This window comes from Egretta garzetta, unplaced genomic scaffold, assembly GCF_000687185.1.
Source record: "Egretta garzetta isolate BGI_Z169 unplaced genomic scaffold, ASM68718v1 scaffold547, whole genome shotgun sequence".
NCBI classification, from domain to species: Eukaryota; Metazoa; Chordata; class Aves; order Pelecaniformes; family Ardeidae; genus Egretta; species Egretta garzetta.
The window spans coordinates 170618-193428 of NW_009260174.1; the positions used below are offsets into that span (position 1 = coordinate 170618).

At 36.3% G+C, this 22811-nt stretch overlaps 1 protein-coding gene across 1 annotated transcript in view; it reads right to left on the bottom strand.

Moving 5' to 3' along the window:
• Window positions 1-22811, bottom strand: part of DYNC2H1 (dynein cytoplasmic 2 heavy chain 1) — a 169281-nt gene that overhangs the window by 58763 nt on the left and 87707 nt on the right. The window contains exons 72-80 of the mRNA XM_009641758.2: window positions 21111-21161; window positions 19013-19090; window positions 17752-17883; window positions 15791-15863; window positions 11028-11188; window positions 6348-6473; window positions 4352-4462; window positions 2853-3008; window positions 767-842 (exon numbers count right to left, since the gene is read on the bottom strand). Coding sequence (XP_009640053.1) covers window positions 767-842; window positions 2853-3008; window positions 4352-4462; window positions 6348-6473; window positions 11028-11188; window positions 15791-15863; window positions 17752-17883; window positions 19013-19090; window positions 21111-21161 — 964 coding nt within the window. The remainder of the gene's footprint in view (window positions 1-766; window positions 843-2852; window positions 3009-4351; window positions 4463-6347; window positions 6474-11027; window positions 11189-15790; window positions 15864-17751; window positions 17884-19012; window positions 19091-21110; window positions 21162-22811) is intronic.

The following is a 22811-nucleotide window of genomic DNA, read 5'->3' on the forward strand; positions in this document are numbered from 1 at the left end:
TTGGCAGAAAGAAACTATTGGTTTACCCAACCTCTCAAAAATGGAATTATGATTCACCCTGTGTTTTGCTTACTGGCGATAAGCCTTGCAGCATCTCCACTCTTATCTGTGTGTTGTAGAAAGATAAAGCCCTTCATGCCACATCTTTACTAATGGTGAAATGGGACAGGTCCTGCTTGAATCTGAGGTCAGATGGCACAAGGTGGCTTGCATCCATACAGCTAAACTCTCTTTTCTCCTAAAATAAGGTAACCTCTTACCTGCTGCCTGTTGGAAAGTCTCCAGGCTCTGCTATCTGACAAACAATGCCTTGTTACTGCCTATGAGAATGTCAGTCTGCATAAGCCAAATATAAGAAAAAATAAACCCGATCATGGAATAGTTTTGAGCCTCTGTCCAGCCCTTATCAGTTTACTAATACAAACACATCCTCAGAGTCTGGATCTATGTCCAGAAAAGCCTGATAAAGACTAAGCACGGCTTATTCAGGGTCAGACTGCTTCCCATACTGATGTAGTTACCTAACTACCTGGTCATGTGTCTATATTTGTGAAAATGTTCCAATGATGATTCAAATGCAGAATTTAAATACCTTCAAAGCAGCCTTTAAACATAATGGCCCCACTCCAAACAAAACAATCATGCAAAGTAACCAATTTATTAAAATTGCCATGAGAGTTTTTAATATTCTAAAAATTAGAAATAGGAGACATTCAGAAGGGTTATACTAGAGAGGTGAGAAATCTTTCCTTAAAAAGTGACTTACCCTCAAAGAGACTATCAATAATGTCAAAACCAGCTCGGAGATCAGATAAAGAAAATTCATAAAACTTGGTCCAACCCTACCATTAAAAGAAATCCAAAGAAATTAATTAGTCACACAGTAATGATCATGAAGTAAAATACACATATTAGATAGCTACTGAATACTGTATAATACTTAACACTGAATGAAAAAAGAAACAACCTATATCCTCTTAAATGCATCTTTGGAAACATTCAGTGGAGGTAGTATTGAAAAAATCAGCTCTACCAATGCATTTAATTTTACATACTTATACAAACTAGAATCCATTCAGTATGAGCAACTTAAACTTAAGTTTCTTTTAGTTCCTAACAGTATTTACTTCAGTGTTGTGGTTTAACCGTGGCTGGAAACTAAGCACCACACAGCCGCTCACTAAAACTCACTGACATCTGTGACCAAATCACACATTGAATTATGATTTTATTTTTCAGGGCTTTTTTGCGTTTCAGTTTCCTTTGAATTTTAATAAATGGGTCCGGTTTTTAAAACACCTTCTATGTTATACTTTCATCACCATACCCAATTCATGTCACTTCTCTACAGGCAGAAAAAAATATCTAGTGAGTAAAGCAATTACTGCTAATATTACAGCAAAACCACTGACTTCCATATGCATATTTTAATCATGTTCAGTGTGCATCTCCTTTCAGTTCTCGGTGGCATTATTCTTTATATAGCATTAATGTGTAATGTGTATGTCATTCTCACAAAAAGCTTTCAATGCAAATGAGTAAGTATAAATAAATATTAATATATGATACAGAACTCGGGAAATCCAAATCTCAGAGGTATCTCCTGTTGCTGTATCTTCTTCTGGTTGTACCTTTGCATGTGGATCATATCACAGGAACAGGAGCATGTGACTCATGATGAGAAACATGCAAATGTGTCAGATAACATGCATGTATCCAGTGAGATGGATACAGTCTCAGGTCAAGACAGCATCTGCTCCACAGATCACAATCAAGCTATCAGCCAGTCACCCTGAAGGTCAAACTGGAAAGATGCTACAGTTTCTCAACAGTAATCATGTATTTTTTTTGACAGATCTGTACATGGACCCAAAACAACCTGAAATTCATTATAAGATACAAGAGCTTCTAGCTGGGGTTGCAGTCCAGCAATGTTAGAAACTGGTAATCTACATCAAAATATAAAATCATCACTAAGTCTGCACATAAGACAAACACAGTTACAGTGGAATTAAGGAGAAAGCAGTAATCCTGTCTTGTGTCACTTGGAAAGCTGTGGTAAAATACCATGAATTTGAATAAAGTCAAATAAGAGTTCATGTATCAGATCAGTACTTAAAACATTTTCACCTATTCTACTTCTTGAACACCATAATCCAAGTCTGTTACTACAAGAGGCCAACAACCTTCTAAATCACAAAGTCAAAACTAGCAAAAAACTCAAACATTCCAGGTTCTGCCAGATCAAATCTTTCGGATGACAGGTTAATTTTACCACTGGTCTAAATAAAGTAAACAAGAGATAGAACAGTTTGTTGGTTGGGGTTTTGTTCTGTTTAATATATTTAATACAGGCATCACAGTCTCCTGAAAAGCTTTATAATCCTCACAAAGAAGCAGTAAACCCAATTTTTCTTCCTTCTCCTTGAACACGGTTTCTGTGCAGAAAGAGTAGACAATATCATCTCCTCCTTCCTACCAAAGTGTCTCTTTTCTCACGCTGACCATTCAATTGTATATGTTTCCAAACCATTTTTTTCCTGTCCCAAGCAAACAGGATTCACAGAATCTTTTCCATGGGACCTCACTCTCCTGCATCAGTATCAGTTAGTACACAGATCACAAAATAACCCAATTCAGGCAGTAGCAATTTTCAGAGGGATAGGAATTTAGGCTACCAAAATCTTATTTTGTAATGAATTCAGAGAAAATAATGAAGACAGGCACCAGAAGCATCAAAGCATTACTCATCTCTGAACATGATCCAACATACACCTGACGAAAAAAACTTCCAAGTATAAAGGTTAATAAATGGGGTAAATTTTTTAAAAGCTAACAAAAAGAATTATTACCTGAGGAATATAATTTCTTCTTTCTTGGCATACAGCATGAAACCATGCTAAACAAAAGAGAGAATGTGCTCGAGACAAATTTCCCTTTTTACTAATTTGCTCTGGTGCCCAAGATTCGTAGGTTCGCAAGAGATTCTTTTTGAGGCCTGGAGGTGCCTGCGTTGGAATGAAAAACACTGTTATAGACATAAAACCTGATACTTTTATGCACTATTTTCTTGAATTCTAAGTTAATATCTGTAACTTAATGAAATGACAAACAGTACTTAATAAAACAAAATTTAACAAGAAAAAAAATCTGCTTGTAATAAATGGCCTAACAACTGAAAACAGCTTAACTGAAAACATGCACTCTTGTGGCAAATAACTGAAAAGTATTGTAGTTAATTGATGATTGTCTTTTAAACTATTTACATCTTGACTGGTAACAGGTAAGGGACATACCACAACCACATAATAATCAAACTTTATTAGTCAAGTCATTGCCGACCCTTTTCGTGGTAACGAAATATTTACTGTAAATGAAAAAAAAGTTAACAAAAGGATTTAGAATATGGCATCAGTGCGAAGTTCCAATTATTCCAAAGACAGTGGAATCAGTAACTTCAAGAAGCGAGATGAAAAGAAGCGTGACAAGTCTATATAGTCCTGTAGTTTCTGTACCAATGAAGACCACAATATAAGCAAGATACCCCAGGAGTTTAAAAATACCTGCAGTCAATATAGAAGTGTAACAATTTTTGTATCTTGAAAGTCAGCAACACTGGACTCTAAAAGGTCAGAGCTTCTTGGTTTAGCTGTAGGCAAAATCTCCACACTCCATAACCAATGGAAGAGTTAGTAGCACCCTTATCCATGATATGTAAGTGCATAAATGATTAGAGCACTTCCCAACAAGTTGAAGTAGCATGGTCCCAGTTAATCCTTAGGCTGATCCGTTCTGAAAGCAAAGCTCTCAATTTTTAGTAAAAGCATTTAACTGTATATTCTGCTGTAAGGGAGTAGAGCCATTTTTGTTAAAAGGGTCCAGTGAATATAAAGCTATGGGGCCAAAAAGAAAAATGAGGAAAAGAAAGTGTGATTCTATGATCTTCAGATGAGTACATTCATCAAGAAGGAGAAATTCCTTGGTTTTAATCCATGTCCCAGCACCTGGGTAGGTTTTCACTTTTAAGAAGCACTGATTAAACACATAAAAGAATTTGGACCACAAGACAAAACAAATGTTTTCATTTCAGACTTTTAAGTGGAAAAAATATCTGGAAAGAAATTTTATAAACCTTCCCTTTAAAGCACAGCTTCTGCAATTTTCCACATATACATTATAAGTGATCATTAAAAATCTGTCAAGACAAATTAAAAAAAAATAGCATTTTTTGTATTACATCTAACTGAAATACAAGGCATAACCAGTTATGAAAATACTCCACATTATCCAACCTTTACAGGAAGTTCATTCTTTGAAAACATGCAATAAAAGCTTTCCAAACAGATCTTACTTCGTAAGTTATTTTCAGACTTGACTGAAGCAAAATCGGAGTAAATTTTGGATGAACTTCAGTAGTAAGCCAAAGGCGGAAGTTTGGTTGAGGCTGTAATGTATTCAGCTCCTATTAAAGAGATGTTATATATTGATGTAGTTTGGTTGTTGGTTTTTTTTTTTTTTTAATATACCAAACAGTATTTACAAAATTATAATATCCTAAATTAAAAAGTTAGCCTTGTCAAACTATTTGCAACTCCCTCACAGATCCTAAATTCAGAGCATAAGAATATATAGCAGTTCTTTACTTCTTCTAAGTAAAAAAACACAAGAAGGCTACATCTCAAAAGATGAAGGCTTGGAACGCAGGCTGCCTACCAACAGCAGATCTCGATGACATTCAACAACTGTCTAGCTATATTAATTTCTTTTTCTTCAAGTGTTTGTTGTATACACACTTCACATATGATTCACAGAAAATGGAAGATAGGAAAATGGAGTTCTAAGAGAATAAATACTGTCAAATGCTATTTCAAATACAAAGGCTTCACAAAAATTTGTAATTGCTGAATGCATGAAAACATATTGCTGGTGCTTTACATGCATCTCAAACAGACATATTTTCCACTGAAGCTACAAAAGTTTTGTGACAATTGACTTGAGAACAATGTCAACAGTTTTGTTTATGCTTCTTGGAAGAAACATAGCTCAAAAACCTCTAACATTTTCTCACAATCCATTCATTTTGAAAATCTCTAAAGCATAATCATAATAATTTTGTTTTCTGTGCTTTATTAAAGAAAAAAAAACCTGTTAACTCATGAATCATTCTGCTCTTTAGGCAAAATGACAATTATATCTGGTACCTAAAATAACAGAACTGTTGAAGTTGGAAGGAACATCTGGAAACTACCTAGCCCAACCCCCTTGCTCAAAGCAGCGTCAGCTATAGCACATTTCCCAGAACCATGTCCAGTCAGGTTTTCAAGATGCTCAGGGATGGAGACTCCACAGCCTCTCTGGGCAACCTGTTTCAGTGTTTGGCTGAACTGTCAAAAAAAAAAAATTTAAAAAAGTTTTGTCTTATGTTTAAATGGCATTTCCTGTATTTCAGTTTGTGTCCATGGCCTCTTGTCCTGTTATGGGACACCACTGAGAACATCCTGGCTCTGCCTCCTTTACTCCTTCCCATCAGCCGATAAACACTAAATAAATGATAAGATTGCCCCCAAGGTTTCTCTTCTCCAGGCAGAACAATCCCCGTTCTCTCAGTGTCTCCTTGTATGACACATGCTCCAGTCCCTTCATCACCTTTGTGGAGCTTTACCAGACTAGCTCCAGTATGCTCATGCCTGTCTTATACTGGGGAGCCCAGAACTGGACACAGCACTCCAGATGTATCTCAATGGGACTGACCAGAGGAGAAGGAACACCTACCTTGATCCGCTGACAAAGCTCTGCCTAAAGCAGCCCAGGAGGCCAATGGCCTTCTTTCCTGCAAGGGCACATTGCTGGCTCATAGTCAGCTTCTTACCCACTAGTACACCTTACATGCCGTAAGTAAGAGTGTGTTTCTATAAAACATTAGACATTTTAATTTCAAATTAGCAAAAACTGTTGGTGAATCAGACACAAGCTAAACTTAACATAAAAGAATTAATAAAAAGAAAGTCCTAGAACTGAAAAAAAGAAGAAATTCAAGCAGACATAGATTCAGAGTTCAGCAAACATGGGCAGTATCCCATGAAGTAGCAGAAGTCCTAACAGGATCAATTGTTCACTCACTGTGGCAGAAATACTCCACACTGTATGAAGATTAAAGTGCTCACACAAAGGAAGGAGCAGCTTAGACATGAAGCATTTCACCTTACACACGACTGAGAAAACTGCAAATGTTTATTTTTAAATTGTTGTAATTTTAAACATCACCATGGAAATGCTTGAAATGCTTCAGAAATGTTGCATACTAATTTTATCTGGTTTTCAATACATTATTCTCTAGCTACCCTCACCTTTTCCAATACAGGAAGCCAAGATGTAACAAGATGCAGGTTCTTTAAACACAGCCATTCTCCATTGCGCGCACATTCTTTTAAAGTTTGAATAGCCAGGTCAGCTTGGCCTTGGCCCATTGCAATCTGAAATGAAAGACACAGTTATAGCAGAAATGTATCATATACAAATACAAAATTGTGTTTCCAAGTTAAACTGCATATGCAAAAGGTGTTCTAAAGATAACGAGAATTTCCTCTAATGCGATAGGCTACTAAAGTAGGGAAAAGATTTATGAAAACATAGGTTTTTCTTTGAAACCTATCTAACCAGAGTTTCTTAAAAAACATTACCTAGTCTTTTTATGGAAAAAAAATATGTATCACTTGGTGACAGTGATGGTATTCCCTGGGAACTCAAAAAGTAATTTAAATATCAGTCACTGAACTATATTACTGCAGAACTGCTGATACAATAAAAACAAGAGATAAATGGGAATGAATTTTCTTTTGACTGTAAGTTAGGAGTACTTCCTTTGAAGAGAAACACTCAGTGTAATATTGAGATGACTGAAAAACCAAGGTTGCTCTCTTTCTAACTGGCAAATATGAATAGCTTAACAAAGAGTCTTTTCTTCATTTTTTATGGTACCATATTGCTGCTAAAATAAATATGGATCTTCAGATGGAAATACAAAGATCCAAAACTGAATTAGTGAAACCTGAAAATAAAGAAAGGAGTTATGCTGTGGCACAATTTCTGCAGCCATTAATCTTAGACTGTCTGTAGAGTACGTTCACCTTAGTTCTCCCTTAGAATCTAATTGGAAGCTATACAGAACAAAAAACCCTGAACCAAACAGGTTGAAAAGAAAGTGGTCGTAGCCAATCTGAAGAGTCTTGTCTTGGGATTACTGCTATAGCAAAACAGAACTATTGTGATTATTATGTCTTCATCAAATATCCTTTGAGAGGAAATCCACCCTGTCTTTTCATCCTAAAATTGTACTCAATCAAAGAAACTTTGGGCCTTAGCTTTATATGATGATACAGGGATATCCTCTGCCTAAATAAAACTAAGTATAATATCTTGAAATAATTTAAAATAGCCAAAAGAAGATAACTGAAAGTCACCAGGTAATATTGTAGTACACCACACAAATTCAGTGGTCTGTTCTTTATCCTATGTGAGAAACGATTCAACAGAAAAGAAAAATCCGGTCTTCTATTGAAATTGCAAGATAAAGTGCAGGAAAAAATAATAACAACAAAATATTTTCAGCAGTAGGACAACTTTCAAATTACTTAGCTTTGAGTACTGCTCCTTAATCAAACATACCACGTTACATTTTAAAAGTCTGACAGGTAAAGAATATTTAGAGATAAACACAAAAAGCCACGTGGCAGAGTAAGAAATATGCATTTTGAAACATTCACAGCTAGATAAGCTGGCAGTAGGATCTAAATCTTTACAATTCGATGGGAAAAAATATATTACATTCCAGGAAAGGAACAATTTCAAGGACTTTTAAAAAGCGACATTAAACTTGACATTTTCCATTTCTATGCTAACCAGTTATCAGCTAGATAACAACTCCCCTCCCCTGAATATTTCAAATGACAGAAGGAAATAACGTTTTACAGAAAGGTAAAAAGCATATTGGTACTGTGTATTAGGAATATTAGGAAACCACTTGGATCATAGAATAATTTAAGTTGGAATGGATCCTGGAAGGTCTCTAGTCCAACCTCCTGCTTAAAGTAGGGTCAACTATTAAAGATCAGACCAGGAGCTGAGGGCTTTGTCCAGTGGACTCTTGGGAACCTCCAAGGATGGAGACAGCACCAGGAAATCTGTTTGGCTGTTCTCATGTTGAAAAAGTTTCTCTTTATATCCAGTCGTAACCTATCTCATTACCAATTATGCCCATTGCTTCTTTCCACCATGCCTGACTGCAAAGAGTCTGGGTCTGTTTTCTCAGTGACCTTCTTGTAGGTATTGAAAGGCTATTATTAGGTCATCACAAAGATTTCTCTTCTGGCAGGGCACAATGTTGGCTCATATCCACCTTGTCATCTAAAAAAAACCCCGCAGTCCTGTTCAGCAGAGGTCCTCCCCAGCCAGTCAACCCATTGCCTGCAGCATTGCAAGGGTTTCTTCCTTCCTAGGGGAAGGACTAAGCATTTCTTGAGTTCTGTAAGGTTCCTGTCAGCCAAGGAAAGCCAAGGAGAGTTGTGAGCCCATTGTTCAGTGGGTCAGGACGCATAGTGACAAGGCACATGAAAAAGGTTGAGGTACTCAATGCCCTTTTAGTCTGAGGTTTCACTGCTGCAGCTTGTTCTCAGGCCTCCTAGGTCTCCCAGACCTGCAAGCAAGAGTGAAGCAATACCCACAGTAGAGACGGAGACATATAGGAATCGCTCAACACACTTAGAAATAAGAAAGTCCACAGGATGAGTTGGGATGCACCCAAGAGTGCTGGGGGGGCAGCTAATGTCACTCCTTGCTCTCATCTTCAAAAGGTTATGTTGGTCTGGGGTGTTTGCTCATGAAAAAGGAAGATGTAACATTTATCTTCAAGAAGGGCAAGGAGGAGAAAGATCTAGGTAATTACAGGCTGGTCAGCCTCCACTCAGTCCCTGGGAAGGTTATGGAGCAGGTCCTCTTAAAAGCCATTTCCAAACACATGAAGAACACAGAGGGGATAAGGAGCAGCCAATATAGATTTACCAACGGCAACTCATGCCTAGCTGACTTGATTGCTTTCTATGATGACTGCCACTGTCGACAAGGGGATGCCAGTAAATGCTGTATACCTTGACTTTAGTAAGGCTTTTCATAGTTTCCCATATCCTTCTTATCAACAAATTGGAGAAATATGGACTGGAGAAGTGAAACATAAGATAGGCAGAAAAATGGGTGAACTGCTGGGCTGACGGGTGCAGAATCTAGCTGGGAGCCAGTAACTACTGCCATCCCTCAGAGATCAGTACTAGGACAAATGCTGTTTAATGTCTTCATCAGTGACCTGGGTTATGTGACTGGGTGCACTCTCAGCAAGGTAATGGCTAACACCAAAGCAGGGGTGGAGGGGAGGACAAGCAACCAATACGCTGGAAGGCAGGGTACCTTCAGGTGGACCTGAACAGGCTGGAGAAATAGGTTGGCAGTTCATGAAGTTCAACAAGGCAAGTGTAAAGTCCTACACCTTGGAAGGAATTACCCCATACAACTGTACAGGCTGGGGTCTGCCTAGGAAGCAGCTTTGGAGAAAAGGAGTCCCTAGAGGACAACAAGTTGAATATGAGTCAACAATGGGCCCTCACAGCAAAGGACAATCCCATAAAGTATTAGTAAAAGCAGCCAGCAAGTCCAGACAAGTGATCTTTCCCCTCTCTTTGGAACTTGTGAGACCACATCTGGAGTACAGTGGGCTCCCCAGCACGACAGACATGGTCATACTGAAGTGACTCCAGAGCAGACCATCAACAAGGACAGGGCACACTGAGCAGTGTTTGTTTAGCCAAGCAGTCAGAAGACCTTCTTGCTGTCTACAACTACCTGGTTGAAGAATGCAGAGCAGAAAGAGCCAGACTCTTTCAGAGACACATGGTGATAGACATGAGTCAACGCACACAAGTTGGAACATGGGAAATACTCATTCAATATAAGGAAAAACATTCTCCTGTGAGTAATCAAATACTGGAACAAGTTGCACAGAGAATATTGTGGGACTCCATCATTGGCATTGGAGGGGGGACCTACCCCTCTCTGAGCAAGGGGTTGAAGTAGATGATCTCCAGAAGTCCCTTCCAACCTAGGTTGTTCTACAAATTTAACAGCTACAGTAAATTTCTTCTTAAAAAACAGTTGTTTTCAACACCTCTGAATAGATCCAGTTTTGAAACAGGCATAGAAAACAAAAAGTGATTTCTTAACAGCACAATTCCTGATTAAAGCCTGCTCAAGGGGAATTATCTTCACCCAGTTCAGTTTTGTGTTGAACGAAAAACAGGAAAGAAGTTGTATACCATGACAAAAAACAACTTTTATATTGGCTTGGCAAACGATTTTGGTGTTGCATACCTACTCCTGAAATCTGATGGCTTTCCTGCATGGTCAATCTTAAATGCTTTTTTAAAAAGACTTGAAATATAAGAGCTCTGTTCAGGAACCCCCATCAAAAATGAATTGGTTAACACTTACTTGTAAAATTTCTCAAAATATTTTACAGAATTTCACAAAATACCAAAGTATTCGCAAATACTGAACATCTGATTTTTGTTTTCTTTTGAAGAAAGAGATATGCAAGTTCTATAAGCAGAGGAAATTATGAACACTAGTTTTCAGTGGGTTTTGTTCATATTTCAATTATTCCACACTAAGAAAAGATAATGTTTCAGTGTATATAACAATTCTCAGCCTCTTTTGGTCTCTTCCATCTATCTTCTCATTTTTCTCATCTCCATGTTGGAGGAATGCCTCTCGTGGATTCTGCTTCTGTGAGGATCACTAACTGTGTCTCTCTTCTCCACCCCATTTTGGCAATGGAATCAGAAGTTAGTGGCAAGATAGATGGGAATAACAAACACATAGACACCAAACTATGCTTTTACATACTAACTTCCTTAAAAACAAAGGTAAACCAGATATTATTACTGTAAAATTTTACACATTGTGGTTTTTAATTTAAGACTGACCTGATGGTAGCATTCAGTATTTCTTTCAACGCTGGCAAGTTCTTGCAACTCTTGAGAAGGATCAGCACCAGGAGAAATAATTACTAAGATGGGCTCAATTTCTAGAGTTTCTTTATACAGACGTTTCAAATTCAGAGGCGATGGAGATAATTCTTTTATTCCTACAATTAGAATTATTATGGAAATAAAGTGACTACACAGGATGGTGTACTTCATTAACCACTTTAAAGGTCATCTGTCTTTTAAAGTTCTGTTCAATGCAGACTGTAAGGGACTAAAAACTTGTCTCAACATTGGTGGCAGGCAAGTTTAACTACTGAAGCCTAATCACCAGGACAACTGAGCAGGATGGTTTAATCACCAAGGCAGACACATCCACGCCCAGGGTTGACTGTCAATGGGGAGGGGGCTCGGACCCCCTGGGATTTTCGACCACCATCTAGTGATGGTACCGGGCATGCACCCCACTGCCAAATGGGAGGCCTGGTATGCAAAACAGTTATTGACTATGCAAGAGGATAACGCTGTAAAAAGGGGAAACCAGCGGAGACCAAGAGGAGCGTCCGGGAACATCTGCCCTCCATGGGATTCAAGGATACATCAGGTGCACTGGCCGCTCGGACCGCTCAGGCCGCACGGACTGCTCGGGCCGCACCGGCGCACAGACCACTCTTCCTCTCTTTCTCTGCTTTTCTCTCGCATATTTGTTGTTGGCCAAATAAAGTGACTTGGCACTTGACTCCGTTTTGAGTCTTAATTCTGTTCCCAAGAATGTGAAAGGAACCTAGTCACGATAAAACATTGGAGTTAATCAGAAGTCAAGCCCAGCCGCCCCCAACCTCCCAGAATTATCTGAGGTCGGTTGGAAAGCAAGTGGGTTTAACCTCTGCCAAATTGTTCAACCCAACAGTGGATCGTGACACAGACCATAAAGCTCGTCCTACAATGAGAAAAAAAATAATCCTTACAATATGCAGGTAGAAGCCACCCTGTATTGATAAAGAAAAGACGCAAGCACCAAAATGGTGCCTGGACTTCCAGCTTGACAAATATAAATGGAAGTCTTTATTTCGAGAGTAGTCTTCAAGAAAACATACAAAAAGAGAAGAGCTGGAATATAAGAATATGAGAAGCTATGCTATGTGTTAAAACTAATCACAGTGTGTATGTCCACATGCAGAACTTCTCTCCTGTATTGTCCTGAGAGCATTAATTATTAGATTTTGACTTTACACAGTTCTTGGTACTACAATTACTTTAGTCTATTGTTTGCTTTGATATACAACTTAAATGTTTAGAAAGTTGACCTAGGATAGGCAAGGCATTTATACACAAGCCCAAAGCTATGTGCATAAGCGTATCATGAACAGCATCAACCACATAGTTTCAATGCATCTTTAGACTAACAGTGAAGTGTTAGGTGCAATGGGAAATCACAACATAAAGCAAGACAGAAGAGCCCAAATCAGTGATATCTATGCCACACCCACTAAAAGATGGAATACACATTTCTTTGAGGGTACAGTCTGCTTTCAGACTTGAGTTACTACTTCCACATAGAATACTATATAATACTGTATAGTTTCAATATAAGAGGTTATGTTGGCAAAGGTTAGTATGAGGTCTGGGTTCTCTGCCTGTACTTGTACAGAGATTCTTAACATATGCAGCTAAACAGATAAAATCACTATCAATCAAAATTCTTAAAAAAATAATTAAACAAGACTAATATTGGAAAATATTTTCATTTTACATTCATTAGGCATGCAGAGGTAACATAAGCAGAGACAAAGATATAAACTGAAACCATAAGGCAATTGATTTAGGCAGCTCCCTTGATGAGTTCTGCTGCTCGCTGCCAATAAACTCTAAACCCTAGAAGATCTATAAAATACTGAAATTAAAGTAGGGCTGTTCAGTACTGGACTGAAGCATGCTCAGTGAGTTAAGACTCTTCAGGGACGCTTAACTGTTAGAGTCTCAAAAACGTTGGACAAACATCTGGAAGTTGTTTCTCAATGAATGCTGTATTGGCCAAATATGGACGCATTTTCAGAAGGCCTGAAAGAAGCTTACACTTTGAATGAAAGCTGCCCGGCATACTAGCTTTCAGGCCATTCCTCCAAACTGAGTTTATAGTAACATTTTTTCACAAATACAAGCTACTCCAGATTTTACATTTCCTGACATATAAATACAGTTTGGCACAGGATCCAAACTTCACATTTTGTATAAACTGATGAAGCTTCCATAAAATCAATGAACAACTTTTCACAAAACTTCTGTACTAAAGTCAGTGCTTGTTAAAATTCCTTCTGTTAGTGATCTGTACACAGACACAAAGTACAAAAATATTAGTAAATGCATTATTACTATTCACAATTCCAGTACAGAAACCAGGAGAGGTTATGTCTTTTTATTTTGGGAAGTAATTTTATTTTGGCCTAGAAGCAATGTGACCATGAGAGCTCTGGTCTACTTTATAGGAGAATGGGTTTGTGGGAATAAAATACAGACTTGTTTATCCTGCACTGATTTTCTTTCTTTGTATTTCTACTGCTTTTTTGAAGGATATGAAAATGTAGGCAATTAAAATCAAGCCTCTTTAAATACTATTTCTGATGTAGACAGACTCAAAAAACTAAGTTAAAGCAGATATGAAAAAACCCAACTCAATGATCACTATGAATGATTTGGGAGTATATTGTCAATATGATTTTTGCTAACATAGTGCATTTCAGTATAGCATGTAGAATAATAAAAAAAAAACCCAAAACATACTTTGGGTGCCCACAAAATACATTTATAGAAAATTCTTATGAAATTTATCTTCAAAAGAAATTATTTTAATCCTCCTTCATCCATAAATTTAAAAATACATGTGAAAGATGAAAAAAAGAAAAAAAAAACATATCTGGATAAAACAGCAGTGGAAGGCTTTCTTGTAGGTTATTACAACTCATTTTTCTCACAGCAAAACAGCCGAAGGAGATTGGAAACTTAAGGTTCCCTTTTTATCTAAGTGAAACAGTTTGTTTAAGAAGTTTCAGGGCAAGGACCATGAAAAAGACATATTAGAAAAAAATATGAAAAAAATACTCATACAAGCGTGACCCATTTCATTAGTTGGAAAGCACTAGTCATGATTTATGACATGATCTCAAAATAAAAACTCACTGATATGCATGACGAATCTGTGGATGAAACCTTGCCTACAAATGGAGTCAATGGTATTCTGCCTTCCTCCATGAGGCTGTCGTTTCATTCAACAAAAAACATTCCCTTGTGGAACACCTCCAGGGAACTGCTATCAAGATAGGCCTAATCAATTTATGTAATACATTAAGATTTGGAAGACAGCAAGTGGGTGAATAAGCTTACTCTGAATTCAGGTCTCTGCTGGGCTTTGAGATGCATGTACTGCAGATTGCACTTGCCATTTAATTCCAACAGGCAGACACATTGTCAGCATGGGAGCTGTATACTCACCATGATGAAAGTACCCTCTCTATCTACTAATAATGTTTGACAGAGCAGGCTAACCTTACTCCTGAAAATACTGGCCTTGGTGGCAGACATGGAACAAATTTTGACCATCAAATAATGCCCACATACAGAGAATAAAAAGGGAGAGTAAGATAAACTCTCACGCAAATGCCATTAAAAATGTAAGAATCAGAAACCTAAACTCATACCTAATCTTATACTAATAAGAAATGACACATATTTCAAGAACTTAAAATTACCATAGTCATTGTTTTTTACATGTAACTCATCTATTGCATTATCAGTCAAAATTACCCATCTCAAGATCATTCAAGCTGCAGATCTTCACATGTATTGGAAATGTAAGTCCAGCCATATTATCTTGGCAGCCTATGAGTCAATTTTCCAGGTTCATTTTCTACCATATTAAAAAACAGCCTTTGCCACTTACATGTACGGTCTTTACAATCTAGATCCTTTCCCTTCTGTTACTCCCACTTCTGTCTGGACACTGTGCCACATTAAAAACAACATATTCTGCCTTGTCCCTGTGTAATGCAGAGGGTGCTTTTATAACTAGTGTCCACCCAGTGGGGCACTCGTAATTCATCTTCTGTATGCGTATCGTTATTAACTGCTAAAAACTGAAGGAAGGCTGTGGTGTGCTGAATTGCAGCATTAAGATTATTTGGAATGTATGTCCCAAACTTTGGATACAACAGACCTCAGAGAGGAAACAGACAGACTAGAACAAATAGACAATCATAGTGTTGAATCATTCTAAGTCATGTGTATTTCTAAACTGACAGTGAAAATTGTATTACAGTTCCAAGAGACTGAAAAAAATTACTGAAAATATGGAACAAGCTTTTGAGATCCAATTTACAAAATCTCAAACCTAACATCTTTTAAATGGTAAATGACATTAAATGAAACAATCTTTTTGGAAAATTTCTATCTTAAGGAAAATGCTCTAGTGTAAAACTTATAGAACACCTGCTACTCTTTTCTTAATTGTTCCAGTGTTAAAGAATTCATTAAAAGAAATTAACTGATCTTTTGTTGTATTTTAAATCACTACATAGCATAAAGCAAACCATTTTAAAAGCACTTTTAAACAATACTTTACAAGGACAAAATCAGCAAAACCATTTACAGCATATTATGAAATCATAAAACTTAGGGGTTCCCTAAGAACTATAAAATAAAAGAGAAATACAGGACAAAAAAAAAATTTAACTGTTGTGTGGGAACACCCTAGTGAAAACTTAACTTACCTAGGGTTTTACATGCAAAAAGAGCCATGGCACTCTGTAGTCTGTCTGGTCTGACAGCCTGGACCACAAGTACCTTAAAATAAAATATATTCAGGTGAGATGAGTTTATAAAAGTATATTGTGAGAATTTAAAAAGCAAGACTCTTCTAAGAAGGCTGAATTCTTTAAACTTCTCTTTAGAAAAAGTTATATTCTCTGAATATATAGAGCTATCTGATCATTCTTTTCCAAGAAAATCTAATGTAATTGTTCTTTTGTAAGTAGCTTGTCCTATTAATAGAATCAGATCTACATCTAATGTCTATTTGTAAGCTAGAACATTTTCTATGATGTTTTAGAAAAAAGGTTGCTATGTGGGTAACTAGAATGACAGAAAGCAAACTTAGCTTTACACTGTTAATCTAAATTCTATACATGTATTTAGGTAGTAACGTCCTAACTGGAATACTAATGCTTCTGATTTCTGTGCAGTAATACAGTAAAATAACCACTTTTGAAAGAATTTCCATTGTTTAAGCACACCTTTAGAGTTTCCTATCTAACTTTTTCTCCTGATACATTCTGATTTTCAGACCTCCTAGATATACAGATGCTTTTACCGTTCTTCAAAAGACTATGGAACACAAACAGCTAATCAGTTCAGATACCAATTAAAATAGCAGTTTCCCCACCAGCTACCTCTTTTTCAGTTAACTTCCTGCAAACGTTCAGTGCAGGCAACTGCAGACAACTAATGCAACTTCAGTAGAAATTATCTGTTAAAATCACCAACCCTTCTCCCACCCCCTTACTTGCAAACCTGTAAGCCACAATTCTGCACCTACTGTCACATTCCAGTTTCCAAGTCTGGAATATCTGTTGTTAGTTTTGGAGGAAAAATTTAACTTCAATACATTTTTAAGAAAGCACTGCTTTTTAAGCTTGAGATTACATGAAGTGTTACTGCACTATTTTTAAGTTTAACACACAGTTTGAAAGAAACAACTTATGAGTGGCATATAAATCTAACCAGGTATTTTCAGCGTATTTCATCTACAGAAACATTCTTAGCCTTTCTATGCAAGGAACTAGATACATAATATGCTGATCATTCCAGATTTATTTTCCTATAAATGCAGAATTTTTAATGACAACAGATTGCACACATAAGGATTGTTCTTCTGTGTTTCATCAAATCAAACATGACTCAAATTCCTTTGCAAAATGGTTTGTTCCTAAATTCCATGCATGCTATTTTAGAAATTCTCCTCCTCCAGAAAAACTCCAAATAGAGACCTCTAAGAGCCAACCAGCATGAAACTAAATTGTCTTACACCTCATCCCTTCTTTGGGTGGGCCTTCATTTTATATGAAGTTACTTCAAATGAAAAATCACAGCATAAACACAAGAGGGATGAAATTTTTCTCTTCCAGAGGAGAAGGATCCCTGGATGGAAGAAGGAACCTGCCTCTCCAACATTCTTGGTGAGTTCTTTAATCACCAAGCTTTCAGGAAGAGTAGTATTTCATGATGACTATTCTAAAAAGCAGTGGCTGCTACTGCGTTTTGTGGGTTTCAGTCAGATGTGTGAGTTTGCACATTTAATGATGAACTAAATTAATGATGCTCAACAAACTGACAAATTCTGCAGTAGCAAAGGAACATGAAAGAATGTTAATACCTATTCATAAAACTAATTCTGCGAATATTAATAAAGAGCCTGTTACCTTACAGGGTATGCTCAGTTGCAGCCAACACACCAATGTAAAAAAAGACTCAGATGAGAGAAAACTAAATATGTATTACAGAAAAAAAAACTCCAAACCTTAGACTAAATAAACTAGTTAAGCTGTAAAATAATGTAGATATTGTCACTGCTTATAATTCAAAAAACCCTGAAGCCTAAATTTCCAAGATGTAAAACTTACTTTCTATGCTGAACTCATAATTATTTTTAAATAATTTAATATGGAAAGATTACCTGCTGAAATAAGGAAATTCGTTTTACAATAGTAGATGGAAAGTCTTGCTCACACACAGAGCTCTGAGAAAAAGTGTGCCACAGACCCTCATCTTCAAAGCAAAGTGTCTGATAGAGACCTGGGAGAGAAATCTACAAAACGAATCATACATATATAACAATAGCCATTTGGACATTGTGTATTTTAATTAATTTACAAATATCACTATGACCCTAAACCTGTAAATACTGTACATATCACATAACTCAATACAATTTTGTCCTCAGAGTTACAGAACAAAAGGGGGAGGGGCTAAAATCAACGATTTGTTTACCTATTCCCTGGAAATGCTAAGTCTGTATTTGCTCAGTATTTTTGTTTTTAAACTTCCAGTTTCTTTCTTTTTAAACTTTGAGCTCTACCCATTTGTGGTCCTTTCCTTTAATCATAACCAGATTCTTTTTATATCAGTACATGCTACTGATTGACCCAGTTACTCATTTTCTGTTTGTTTATTTTTTTGTTTTGTTAAACCCCTAACAATCATGCTTACCACACCACTGTTGAAATTGTTCCTGATCCCAGGTGAAGAGAAATGAAAAATAATCAATTCTGAATTTAGCAGCAAGTCCTTGCCAAAGACCAGCTAAGGTGTTCCTTCTTGCTGCTGCGCTACATACAGGAGAAGAGCCTCAGACAGAATTTCAAAGCAAGAAAGTGTTTTTTGTTATAGTTTGAAATTACTTGATCTGAGCAATAACATATTCCAAAATACCCTTAAAGATGTTCATGGAAACCTGATAAGCAGAAAACTAGTTTACCAATTAAGAGTTTATGGTTTTTAATAGAATATGAAGTGGTTCATGAAAGTCATTACATAAGAGAAACCTGAAATTGAATACTTTGCCATTTTTCCTCTGTATATTTTTCTGCCTATACAAATTGTAGTACCTTGGGTAGGTTTACAATATTTTCTAATCTAAGTAAGATGACAGCTTCATTCACGTGCTTTGAAAGTAATTGTTAAATGGGGTAAAGAAGTACATTAAAAGGTTCAGAAAAATGAGATGGAATTTAAAAAAATGTTTGGTTTGTTTTTTGGTTTTTTTTTTTCCAAATGGATACACATTAAGCCATGGTTTCTGGAAGATATAACAAACAGTTTAAAATAACAAAATATTTTCATCTGGCAAATACATATTTGAGTATTCAAGACCAAATTACTATTTGCTAAAACCAAAGGCTTTTTAAGCTAAATTCAGCCCACCACATGATATATACCTTCAAAGATGCTACTGCCCAGGCTCGGTCCTGTTCTATCCAAGAGGGAATCTGGTCACGAACGCTTCTTTGTGAATCCTTATTGAAGCAAGTTACATGTTATGCACATAAGTTACACAAATTTTTGTGAAACACTATATTCAGATATAAGATTGTGAAACCCATGTTTTTAATAAAAATAGCATTCATAACAGGAATCTTTCTGTGGTCTTTTGCTAAGTTCGTAAATGGCATAAGAAAACAAATCTACCAGTAATTTGAGATATACTGTTCACATTAACATTTGTGTAACTACTGAAGCTTGAAAATATTTTATCATTTAAAGTATCTGTATGACACACTCAACTCTAAGTAGTTTTCCATTAAAAACAAGTGACCCAAATGATTGGCTACCTGCATATGCACTCTGAGCAACTGACTTCAAAAAATAACTCCATTGCACACATTCACAGTCATGAAGAGGATGGTTCTTCACACAAAGAGTAATTCTGGCATAATTCACCAGGCAAAACATCACTTTTGGACATCTCTGCCCTGGTAAAGTTTAGCTACTGCTCTATGTTTCTGCTTCTAAGATGCTGGGGATGGAAGAGATTCTAAGGATAAACAACATAGCTTAAGCTCCTGTGGAATCTCTGTATTCACCATATAATCCTTTATAAAAAAAGCTTACAGTACCCACTAACCAGTCTGACAGTCTCTGTATGGAAATGTACCTCTCAACCATTGAGCAACTTTAAGAGTAATCTTAAACATTCAGCAGAAAAAATGAAAGCTTTCTTGCAGAAGAATAGCTCAGCCACAAGTTATGCAGTCTGAGAAAGAACAAAAGTAGGAAACTCAGAAGCAATTCTAGGAATAAACATGACATGGGTCTGCAATACATATTCCAGTTAGAATTGGCGTTGAATCATGCATGTCCACAATCTCTCCAAAATCTATGGGTTGTGCTTTAGCTGGGGTAGAGGTAGGACTAATGTTAAATTCCATTATACAATTAGATCTCACATAGCTCGAAAATGACCTACTGCAAGAAAATACTTGGCATTCACCAAGTTCACTGACATATAATTGAATTATAAAGACTCCACAGAGATGAAGCAGGACTTCTATGTTCACAATGAAATGCAAAACCTGTAGAGCCATTTAAGGGCCAGAGAAACTGAGAATTTCAGCATCTTTTCAGCAACCAGCTGCCTAAGTAAGAAAGTCTGAGTAATACTTCGTGTTTTAAGTGACTTGCCACTTCTGCCAGCATGCAGGTGAACACAGTTGGTGTTATGGATATTCTAAAAATGAGGTACTGACACTAGTCATTGTCTTCTACCACTGGATGTATGAGATACCCTGATAGATATCTAAACAAGGCTAAAGGTTAAAAGTAATAGGGAATGATGAAAACTGGAGCTAAGTCTGATGGAAATGAACTAGCCTGACCCTGAATGAAAGAGGACCTTAGCAACAGAAGAGGCAAAGACTGAGCTCATGATCCCTGATTGGGCTTATGTTTCCTAAAAAACACCTTTCAAAACTTTTGTTAAAATATCTTTTTCAGAGAAGGGCTATAATAGATAAGACAATGGAAAGCTTAACTTTTTTCTCTACGCTTTTCTACTGGAAGGTTATTTTGAAAGTATACAGATTCAATAGAATCGAGGGGTAGATAGTAAACTACAGTATGAGTGGTCAGATGTGGAACAGAAGCTTCTTAAGCCAGCTCTGTCACCTATGAAATTGTATCTACCCATCTCCAGTTGCAGAACTCTGAAGCTGAAGGAAAAAAGCATGTAAATTAGCAAAGTGTGTGGGAAATCCTAGTTACAGAAGTGGGCTTAAAACCTTCTCAAATGTATCACTGAAAAAACAAATTGCAATCCTGGTAATAGCAAAAAAAAAAAAAAAAAGGCAAGAAAGGCAAAAAGTTATGCAAATTAGAAAATGAGCTGACACTTTCAAAAAGTTTTATAATATTTATATATTTCTATGTGAGACGTTATCTGTTCCTTCCATGTATGAATACAATTAATCAAACAATATAGTAAGAATATACCTTTAACTTTTCAAGATTTAAGTAAATACACAAAGAAATGCAACTTACTGATTTTCTTATGGTATCATCAATGATCACACCTGTGAAAGTCTCCCATTCCTAGGGGGAATAAATAAAAAACTCAGATAAGTCACAAGACATCTTTAAGAATAAAGATTAATGTGTAGTAGCATGTAGACAAAACAGGAAGATAAACAAAGCTTAGATTCTGAAAGAGTTATAACATTTTTAAAACTCCAGGTAATACTATCAGTATGTAATTCCTTTTGCAGAACCTAAGCTAAGTTCTTTACAAGCCCTACCCCTCTCAGCACCCACAGCTTTCACCCAGATCACCTAACTATAGACTAGCAAGAAGTAACCTACTTGGCTGGCAAAGACACAGATACTGCCTGATACGGTATGAGCAGCCGACATAGAACAGATAACTACAGAATCCATGTTTCAATATTGTTTCATGTTATAGTATCCAAATGATGCAGTTATTAGAGCAAGAGGAATACTTAGTATAATAGAATGGTATTATGAATACTTAGGTTGCATTAAGAAAGGGGAAATGTAAGTTGAATTTATGTATGACTAAATCTTTTAGACTTGGTATTTGTATCCAATAAGAAAGTTTTTAATCATTTTAAGACAGATTAGCTAAGTATTTAAAAATATACTACAAATGACATAATCCTATATTTGTCGGTGGTAAGAAATGTACTAAAACCCCTTCCGAGTATTAAAATTTTACATTATCAGTATCTATAATTCTATGATAAAGAAAAATATTGATTTTTTTTATTGTTAAAGACAACAGTAACTTTCCAAATGAAAAAGTAAACCAACTAGTACCACTCTGATACAGACCACAGCATAGCTTTTTTCATCCATCAATCTAGTTGAGTCTTGTAACAACTCTCTCTTTCGGTTACAAACTGATGATCCTCTCCCAATTACAAAGAAAACGCTTGTGCACAGAAAAATACATGAAGGCTCCCTAGTTTTAAAACCAGAAATCATGTAATATTTTTATGAGGAAAAGCAGAATTATAATATGTAGAGACTTGTAGAACTACCTCTTAAAAATCTATACATATTGATTCAGAAAGAGAATGTCTCTACTAAGAACCAAGGCATTCTATAATATAATGTTGAAGTTGTAATATAAAATTTCTCATCACTATGCAAAAAAATCACAAGTGCAGAAGGTTGAACCCTTTTGGGATAGGAACTTAGAATACTAAACTCTCTAGTAACATAATAAGTGACTTCTGGACTCATGACTTGAAAAGCTTTAAAAGAAATAACTTTAAAAGAATTACCACTTTAGCTGCATTTTTCTCAATAAATATTTTTACACAAGCACTCTTTTCTTAACAATTTAATTAAAGTAACTTCTCCTTTCAGAGAAGTAAGAGAATTATTGATATTATTTGCCCATTTTAATTCTTGAGTACTCAGATACTGCAGGAATGTGCATTATATGTAATCTAGATTAAGCTGGTTAAGAGCTCTAATATCTGATGGAAATGCACTCCAAACAATAGCAACCTACACATAAAGTAGGACTTAAAAATACTTAGGAAGCCTAGGCAGCCAGGCTTTATTTTAGTCAGAAAACTATTTGCAAGTTGCTGCCTTCATAAACTCAAGGACTAGAAAGCTTTGTCTCTGCATTCCATGTAGGTATTTAGATAATTAAATGTGTCTTGACTTATGCTAATCAGCCATGTTTAAGCAACTGTACTGAGTCAACTGTGC